Source organism: Chaetodon auriga, chromosome 10 (genome assembly GCF_051107435.1).
Source record: "Chaetodon auriga isolate fChaAug3 chromosome 10, fChaAug3.hap1, whole genome shotgun sequence".
Lineage (NCBI taxonomy): Eukaryota > Metazoa > Chordata > Actinopteri > Chaetodontiformes > Chaetodontidae > Chaetodon > Chaetodon auriga.
The window spans coordinates 362,501-372,500 of NC_135083.1; the positions used below are offsets into that span (position 1 = coordinate 362,501).

Consider the following 10,000-nt stretch of genomic DNA (forward strand, 5'->3'; position numbering starts at 1 on the left):
TGATGATGGTGATGATGATGATGGTGATGAAGATGGCGATGATGATGATGATGATGATGATGATGGTGAAGATGATGAAGATGATGATGTTGTTGTTGCTGTTGTTGTTTTTGTAGATGTGGAGGCCAAAGCTCTGATCAAAGAGAGACAAAAGAAGGACAACCACAACCTCAGTGAGTATTGCAGTATTACTTCACTCGTCAGCACAGACCAGTCGAATCCAGCAGGAACGTTTGTCTTCTGTGAGTCTGATGCCGAGGACGCCAGACACGTAGACATTGTGTCCACTGATGTTTAAAATGGACACGTTATTCAGTTTGTTTGACCAGATACTCCACAGTACTTCAGTTTCAGTACTTTCAGGTCAGCAGGAGTTGCACTGGTGCATTACTGGATCAATACACGAACGCTGAGCTTCTGTTGGCCAGAGATGAAGCCATTGATTCTTCTTTGCTTTTGACAAAAATAAAAAATGGAATCATGTATCAAAGACGATGTGAGGATATTTAAAGCCTGACAATCTGATTAATCTCTGGTCTCAACATGTTTCTGCTCAGACGACTGATCTGCTGCGTTACACTGCAGCGTTTCCCAAAGTTTGACTCAAAGGGTCAACGGAAGCAGCTGAAACCATTAATCTTCATTTCATGTTTTCCAGTTGAGAGGAGGAGGAGGTTCAACATCAACGACCGCATCAAAGAACTCGGAGACCTCATCCCCAAATCCACTGACCCGTCAGTAGTGTCCTCATCCTCCCCTGTAGCTCTAATATATCACACCAGTACACACTGCACTGCATCAGGACACACTGCACTGCATCACTGATACATCAGTACACACTGCACTGCATCAGGACACACTGCACTGCATCACTGATACATCAGTACACACTGCACTGCATCAGGACACACTGCACTGCATCAAGACACACTGCACTGCATCACTGATACATCAGTACACACTGCACTGCATCAGGACACACTGCACTGCATCAAGACACACTGCACTGCATCACTGATACATCAGTACACACTGCACTGCATCAGGACACACTGCACTGCATCAAGACACACTGCACTGCATCACTGATACATCAGTACACACTGCACTGCATCAGGACACACTGCACTGCATCAAGACACACTGCACTGCATCACTGATACATCAGTACACACTGCACTGCATCAGTGGTACATCAGTACACACTGTACTGCAGCAGTACACACTGTACTGCATCAGTGGTACATCAGTACACACTGCACTGCATCAGGACACACTGCACTGCATCACTGATACATCAGTACACACTGCACTGCATCAGTGGTACATCAGTACACACTGTACTGCAGCAGTACACACTGTAGTGATGTCACAGTGTACCCTGTGACATCACTGCTGGCTGAGGTGAAACACCTGCAGTCACATGTGACCACAGAGGATGAACTCCACGAGACATAAATAATGATCCATAATCAATAACAATAATCAATAATAATGATTCCTTGATTGACCTTTACTACTATTGTGTTAGTGCTACGTGAGTTAACGAGGCGTGGCCTGTGATTGGTCGATCAGGGACACGAGGTGGAACAAAGGAACCATCCTGAAGGCGTCGGTAGACTACATCCGCAAACTACAGAAGGAGCAACACAGAGTCCGAGACATGGAGGAGAGACAGAGGAGGCTGGAGACCACCAACCACTCCCTGCTGTTACGCATACAGGTGAGGAGGCGGGGTGGGGGACAGACAGACTGTCAGTGTCCTGTAACCATAGCAACTCACAGAGGACGGACTGTCGGTGTTTTCCTGCTGTTGTCAGGTAGAACTTTGTTGTAAGACACGTCCTCTGTCTCTGTTAGAGGGGGACGGCTGTCCGTCCCTTGACTTGGCCGTCAGTTGACCATCACTGACGTACGTGGTTTGATGTGGTTTGGCTGACGGTGACCAAACAGCCCTTAAATGATGCTGAGTTGTAATTTGTGCAGGTCTGTGACATCATGGCCTCAGAGGCTGAACCCTCTCTCACTTCCTGTCTGTGTTTCGTTTGTGTTGAAGGAGCTGGAGCTTCAGACTCGCCTCCACGCCTTCTCCTCCTCCTCCTCCTCCTCCTCCTCTCTGGATCCCCAGGTCCTGCTCTCCCCCCTGCCGCCTCACCCCTTCTCCTCATCGTCCCCCTCCCTGGTGACCCCCTCCCTGGGTCTGGACGCCCTGAGTTTCGTGGAGCTGGACGAACCTCAGGGAGCCTCTGCCGTCTTCTCCCCGGGCCTGATGTCTGACGTGGGGGGGCTGACGGAGCTCCACAGCCTGGGAGACATCCTGATGGAGGAGGGGGGAGGAGGGGTGGTGTCGGACCCCCTGCTGTCCTGCGGAGCCTCAAAGACCAGCAGCAGGAGAAGCAGCTTCAGCATGGATGAGGACCTTTGATGACATCATCACAGACTCAGGGATCCTATTGGCCAGAGCTGGAGGCTGTTTTTTATTTCAATAGAACAATTTTAATCAGTGACATCATCAAAAACAAGTGACGCACAAATGTGACATCATAGGGAAGGACTGAGTCCTCGCCTGTTGATGATTGGCTGATAATGAACAAACCACAGCGGATTGGTTGGTGGAGGTGCGGCTGGTCTGAGCTCCAGGTGTCTGCAGGTGATCAATAACTATCAGTTCAGCTGACATGAAAAACAGTTTGAAATGTTTCAGGATAAAAAGAATCTTAGGCTCCAAACTTTGTATGAAATGAATTTATGATGAACAGAAAGTTTCTTCATGTAATAAAAAGGTTCTTCGTGAGTTCAGTTGAAAGATCTGAACCAGCTTCAGGTGGATCTCATGGAACCAGGCCCTTCATGCAGACCAGAACCTGATCTGAAGATCTGCATCCTCGTTCCTCTGAAGTGTTCCAAAGTTCCTCTGCTTCAAATCAGAGCCAATCAATAGAGTTTCTACGTGGTCACCTGCAGCCACACATGACCACGCCCCAATCAGTGATGTCACAACAGGTGAAACCTGAAGTAGAACTCAGATTTTTGATGTTCTTTTCTGCAATGATTCAACGGTCTCACCTGTTCTGACTACTTCAACCAGAAGGTGGGGCTGTGGACTCCACGGAGTCCTTCTGCAGGTGTGAACTCACCTGAGACACCTGCGCTGAATCGTCAGTAGGTTGAACGAGCCTGAGCTGCAGCTCTGGAACAACAAAGTAAATGTCAATATGATCAAAACGCACAAATATATAATCGATAATCACTGTGGGGTGGCTGAGAACTGACCACTTTAACTTTTATTACTGATGTCTGTTCAATACAACCTGCAGAGGAACCAGAAGGGAAACTAACTCATCATCATCGTCATCTTCATCATCACCTGCTCTCTTTTGAGGGACTGGAGATCCTCATATCATCCATCACTTTTTGAACTGATGTTTCAGTTTTTGAAAACTTTCTTCATTTGTCAAAGTTTTCTTCAACATTGTCATTAATTCTCTTTTAAATGTGTTTAAAAAAGCTTTGAACTCCATATTTTATACAAACAGCTATAAACAAAGCTAACTGTTAGCTGTAACTTTTTGTTAGCCGTTAGCTGTCATCCACAAACTCTACAGTTCTGTCAGTCTGTTAACAAGTTAACTCATCATCTGATACGTTCATTTGCTGTTAGCTGTTAGTTATTAGCTGTTAGCTGTCCTCTCCACACTCTACAGTTCAGTCAGTTAGCTAACTGTTGCGCTGTAAGAGCTAACTATCAGTACTGTAGGAACTGTACTGTGGAGCCATCTGCTAAGTTAGCTAAATAGTAGAGTTGTCTTTTACCTTTGAACTAGTTCATATGCAACAGCTGGGTTAGCTATCAGAAACTGACAAGCTAGCGGTTAGCTGTAGCTCACTGTTAACAACAAACTCTAATGAAGTAAGGTAACTGTTAGCTATAGCTGCCAATACATTTATCTATGAACTCTCAAAAATCCATAGCTAACTGCTAGTTAGCTAGCTGAACTTTAAGCCTTATTACAACTTAAAGGAGTTGAATTAAAGATTCACCTGCATAAAGTCGTCATGAACGAGAAAATTAGCTACAGAGACCAAAACTGTTTTTGCACTGGTCTGTAAACGTGTTTGTTTGGGCATTTTAATGTGGGGGTCTATGGGGACTGACTCACTTTTGGAACCAACCTCAAGCGGCCGAAGGAGGACCTGCAGTTTTTGGCCTCATGTTTCAGCTCCAGAGGTTGACACCTGCTGCCGACTGATCAGGATTCAGGATCAGACTTAAAAAGGGATTTCTGTTCATCTCTTATTGATTTCTGACGTTTCTGTTTACGACATGTAGCCTGAATATGATGTCAGCATGTTTCATTTAGCTTCATGTGTGTTTTTATAGATTCTTTATGCTTCACAGTCAAACTTTTATATCGAAATAAAGTCATGAAAGGAACACATTCAGTCTTTGTTTCGTTTCCTCACAAACAAACAAGTTAAACCACTTTTATTCATACAATTAATGGGACATTCAGGTGTGTCCTAAGTAACCCAGTGCATGCTGGGATAGGTGGCAGATATACTGTGGACATGGAGGGACACGAAAGGCTTCTGATGATACTAAATATTTCATTGTGTCACGATTCAAAGAGACTCAAACAAAGCTCTTATTAACAATAAACTATAAATTAATGACAGCTAATCAATGAATGAAAAGAGAAAAATAAAGTCTGATCACAATATTTACAATGAATGAAACCTCTGTCCTCCACAATATGAAGAAGAAGAAGGAAAAAAAAAGAAGAAGAAGACTTTATTTCATATTGAAATATTTAAAAAGTTCCATGACTGAGCCCAGTTACAGGTGAGCAGCAGGTGAGTTCAGCAGGCTGTTCCTGTGCTGTTGTCCAGCAGGGGGCAGGAGAGTCTGAGCTGTGGCCTCAGACAGAAGGTGAATTTAAGACTTTAGACTGCTTCTTTATTGATCCCAATCTGGGAAATTGTTTGTTAAATAGATTGTTAAATAAAGTTCAAGTCTGAAAAAATTCTTCACTCCAGATGATTTTGAGCAGAAACCTGAAGAAAAGCCATCGTGTTTCATTTCTAGATGAAACCATCAAGGAGGCTGAACTGCTTCCTGTGTTTTAAAGACTCACAATCAGCTGTATTCAGGTCGCCAGATATTAGCCAGAGCCCAGTGAACGCCTCCACAACGTTTGCTTTTGTTGACCGAAACCATTCCTCCCACAGTTTCCAGTCCCTCGTCTGTTCAGCCGAACTCAAAACGTCCAGTTTTACAAACTCTTTGTATTTTTGTGCCAAAATCTTCATTTTAAAAAATGAAGCTGTCAGATAAATGTGAGTAGAAGAAGAAAGCACTTAAGTACTTCCTAACGCAATGATTTCATTTTCATTTTTGCGCCTCCCGAAATTCAAACTTTTTCTGCTCATCGTTGAATCTCACGTTCAGACTCAAACCAGCACTAAATGCTAACTGCTAACTGCTAACAGTTCATTGACCTTCTTCCTCCATTAAAACTCATCAGTGAGTCTCTGCTGTTCTTCATCCCATGAACACACACACTGTAGTTTATTCTGACTCACACACACACACACATACACACACACACACACACACACACACACACACACACACACACACACACTACAGCACCAAAGGTGGATTCATCAGCTGCTGGAAATAGTACCAACAGATGCTCGATGTCCTCCTGTCTGTCTGATACAGTTATAGCCTCAGATTTATCTTATGGCCCTCAGAGGGGCCCCAAGCCTCGGGTTGAAAACCCTGAAATGTTTTAAGTGTTTTTGACAATATGAAGAAATATGTGGAAAAAAGTCCAAAAATCATACAAACTGTTTTTATACTGATGTTCTGTGTGTGTGTGTGTGTCTGTGTGTGTGTGTGTGTGTGTGCGTGTGTGCGCCTCTCTCTCTTTGATGTCGGGTGTCCTGGAGGTCAGAGGTCAGGTGGTGTTGTCATTTCAGTGCTTTCCTGTTTCCCGTTTAGACGTCCTGGCATGTCACTTCAAAAAACACACACTTCCTGTCCCTGCAGGACCCATTTCCTGTCCCACCCGGCCCCGCCCACTCCTGAGCTGTCAATCACAGATGCGGAAGTAGCAGCAGGCCAGTTTCACAGAGACGAGCTGAACTGTTGAAGTTTATTTCTGCTGCAGAGACACAAACAGATGTACTCACCTGGTCTTTTTACTTCCTGTCAGGTACTTCAGTTTGACTTCTACTCCTTTGTACTTCAATAACACATTAAAACACTAATTAAAACCCAATAATATCAAATTAATTCTTCTAAAATGAGCATCATGAGTTCTTTTACTTTTAGTACTTTTAGTACATTGTGATGCTTTTGTACTTTTACAGAAGTAAAACTTTCAATGCAGTACTTGTAGTATGTGTACACTGTGGTATTGCTTTCTGCTGCTCAGCGTTAACAAAAGATCAAAACACAGCGACTTTAAATGATTAAATGTCACAACGTTCTACTGAACCGTCCGGTTGGTTCTACTGATTATTACGTTTTCACACTTTGTTCATCTGAAAAAAGACCTGAAAATAAAATTCGAACTGAAAGTCAGACGCCGTTTCATACGGGTGGACGGACAGACAGACGGGTGGATGGACAGATGGGTGACACACTGACAGACGGGTGGACAGAGTGACTGAAAAGCTGAACTTGAACTGGGACTGTCTGCTGTCTGTCCTCCATCCCTCAATGTCCACCTGTCTTCATAGAGGAGACACCACCATCTGTGCCGGGACTGAATGTCTGCTGCTGGATGTAAATCAAGTGTCCTAGACTGGAGCGTTGACATCAGCCTGTCCATCTGTCTGTCCAGTCAAAAAGACATAAAGACTTTCAGCTTTTTGTTTTTGGTCCTTCTGCAGGCTGTCAATGCTCCTCCAAGGTGCTGACATCATCCTGTAGCTGCTCTCTGATTGGCTGCTTTATGTGGGGAAGCAGATGGAGCAGCACTCCAGACAGATCTCCAGACAGTCGGACGAGCTGCAGCAGTCCTCCAGTATCCCACAATCCAACACGGCCTGACACGCCTCCTCCGAGCAGGCCGCCTCCCCTGCCGCCTCCACGCAACAGCAGCAGCCAATCGCAGAGTCGCAACACCCAGCCCCGCCCACTCCACACACCAGACACTCCCCCAGAGCCGAACACATGGACAGCAACTCGCAGAACAGACAGGCCAGGAGACAGTGGACGCAGCAGTCTGTGGAGACAGACACAGTCAGAGCAGACAGGCCAGGAGACAGTGGACACAGCAGTCTGTGGAGACAGACACAGAACAGACAGGCCAGGAGACAGTGGACGCAGCAGTCTGTGGAGACAGACACAGAACAGACAGGCCAGGAGACAGTGGACGCAGCAGTCTGTGGAGACAGACACAGAACAGACAGGCCAGGAGACAGTGGACGCAGCAGTCTGTGGAGACAGACACAGAACAGACAGGCCAGGAGACAGTGGACGCAGCAGTCTGTGGAGATAGACACAGAACAGACAGGCCAGGAGACAGTGGACGCAGCAGTCTGTGGAGACAGACACAGTCAGAGCAGACAGGCCAGGAGACAGTGGACGCAGCAGTCTGTGGAGACAGACACAGAACAGACAGGCCAGGAGACAGTGGACACAGCAGTCTGTGGAGACAGACACAGTCAGAGCAGACAGGCCAGGAGACAGTGGACGCAGCAGTCTGTGGAGACAGACACAGAACAGACAGGCCAGGAGACAGTGGACGCAGCAGTCTGTGGAGACAGACACAGAACAGACAGGCCAGGAGACAGTGGACGCAGCAGTCTGTGGAGACAGACACAGTCAGAGCAGACAGGCCAGGAGACAGTGGACGCAGCAGTCTGTGGAGACAGACACAGAACAGACAGGCCAGGAGACAGTGGACGCAGCAGTCTGTGGAGACAGACACAGAACAGACAGGCCAGGAGACAGTGGACACAGCAGTCTGTGGAGACAGACACAGAACAGACAGGCCAGGAGACAGTGGACGCAGCAGTCTGTGGAGACAGACACAGTCAGAACAGACAGGCCAGGAGACAGTGGACGCAGCAGTCTGTGGAGACAGACACAGAACAGACAGGCCAGGAGACAGTGGACGCAGCAGTCTGTGCTGACATGTCTGTTATTCAGATCAGTTGTCCATCTGTCTTTGTGGTTTTTAATGAGCCGTAGGCAGGGACATTGTCCTGCTTTCTAATGAATGTCCACTGACTGTCAGATCTAAACTGAGAGATCTTCACCTGAACTTGAGAAGGACAACTGTGGACAGTGTCTTTACTGTCAACAACTTGCGTTTCAGGATGTCCATTTACAATTAATGTCAAAGACAACATGGACATATGGACACTCTGATCTGAGGACGGCTCAGTCCTGCTGTCACTGTGTCGGTGGAGGTGGGTGTTGTTTGGTAAAAACCAGACCAACTGACTCTGGGAGGGGTCATCCGTCTGTGAGTGTGTGTGCGTGTGTGTGTGTGCGTGTGTGTGTGTGTGTGTGTGTGTGTGTGTGTGTGTGTGTGTGTGTGTGTGTGTGCGTGTGTGTGTGTGTGTGTGTGTGTGTGTGTGTGTGTGTGTGTGTGTATGTGTGTTCATCAGAGATAAGCAAACCTCCATGTTGAAGGTGTGATAACAGTGAGACTGGAGTGTTTTCAGCTTTCTGCTTCCTGTCACACCTAAATACTGTCTGTCCATCTGTCTGTCCATCTGTCTGTCCGTCTGTCTGTCTGTCTGTCTGTCTGTCTGTCCATCTCTCTATGTCTGTCTGTCTGTCCATCTGTCTGTCCGTCCTTCTGTCTCTATGTCTGTCTCTCTGTCTTTGATCAGCAGATCAGCTTTTGTCCAAAAAGAACAATCATAGTCCAAACTTGGACTGACTCAGCCTTTGCTACATTGTGGAGTCTTATTGTCCCGTCAGGGACAGCGGACAGACAGAAAGACGCTGAGCGTGACAAGCGTTCACGAACACATCGAGCAGCTTTGACCGTCAAAGTATTTCAACCACAAGTCAAAACAATCGTCAGCACTGAGTTTCAGTCTAGTTGTCCCCCAGCTCAACATGAGGACGTCTCTTATCGCCTCCTGGCTTTGAGCTGTCCATCAGACACGTTCCAAACCTGCAGCGAGCCTGAAGCTAACATGCCGATGACGTTCTTTTATATTTTTTTTATATTTTTAATAACCCCGTCACCTCTTCACGAGCGCCACCTGCAGGACAAACAGTTTCAGAGTCAGTAACTGATTGGCTCACCATCTCCAGCGACCTCCTTGATGTGGGCGGCGTCTGTCTTTAAAGAGGCGTTGGTCTTATTGGAGAAATGCTTCTGATTGGTGCTGTGCTGAAGATGATGATGGTGTCTTTGACAGATGGATGGCTGAGATGGAGGAAGAGGAGGAGGAGGAGGAGAGTTGAAGGAGGAAGATGGAGGAGTACAGATGGGAGGAGGAGACCCTGATGAGCTGTCCACACCTGAGAAGCAGAGAAATGACATCAGAGATGACATCAGACTGAGACAGGTGGTCTCAGGCCAGGTTCAGTCCCATTGGCTGTCAGATTACATCAGGTGTTCTGTCACCTTTCTGTTTCCGGAGTGCAGAGGCAGGCGGGCAGGGCAGGAGTCGAGAGCTGTCATTGGTGAGAGAGCTGTCCGTCACAGAGTCGTCACCGCTGTCACCATCCTCTGACCTATCAGAGAGAGGGGGAGGGGCCTCCTCTGCAGGAGTAGGATGTGAAATATGAGAACAATCATCATCAGAGTCCCTGACAGACTGAGCCCTGAGCCAGTTTGCTTGGTGGCATGGTTGAGGTTACAGGTGAGCTCAGGTGAGTGTCCAGGCCCCCCAGGCGTGTGTGTGTTGTTTGTGTTGTGTGCAGATGAGGACGTTGTTTGTGACGATGAGGACGTCTGTCCTGCTGGACTGGCCTGCCATTTCCAGGAGACATGTCCACATCCAGATGTCAGAGACA

The 10,000-nt window shown here is 46.9% G+C and overlaps 2 protein-coding genes across 2 annotated transcripts in view; one reads left to right on the forward strand and one right to left on the reverse strand.

Moving 5' to 3' along the window:
* Positions 1-4,438, forward strand: part of tfe3a (transcription factor binding to IGHM enhancer 3a) — an 18,007-nt gene extending 13,569 nt beyond the window's left edge. The window contains exons 8-11 of the mRNA XM_076740557.1: positions 117-173; positions 659-734; positions 1,576-1,723; positions 2,057-4,438. Of these exons, the coding sequence (XP_076596672.1) occupies positions 117-173; positions 659-734; positions 1,576-1,723; positions 2,057-2,425 (650 nt within the window). The 3' untranslated portion in view covers positions 2,426-4,438. The remainder of the gene's footprint in view (positions 1-116; positions 174-658; positions 735-1,575; positions 1,724-2,056) is intronic.
* Positions 4,439-6,147: 1,709 nt separating this feature from the next.
* The window catches only part of LOC143327265 (uncharacterized), a 5,523-nt gene continuing 1,670 nt past the window's right edge, over positions 6,148-10,000 (reverse strand). The window contains exons 3-5 of the mRNA XM_076741526.1: positions 9,609-9,746; positions 9,284-9,502; positions 6,148-7,238 (exon numbers count right to left, since the gene is read on the reverse strand). Coding sequence (XP_076597641.1) covers positions 6,964-7,238; positions 9,284-9,502; positions 9,609-9,746 — 632 coding nt within the window. The 3' untranslated portion in view covers positions 6,148-6,963. The remainder of the gene's footprint in view (positions 7,239-9,283; positions 9,503-9,608; positions 9,747-10,000) is intronic.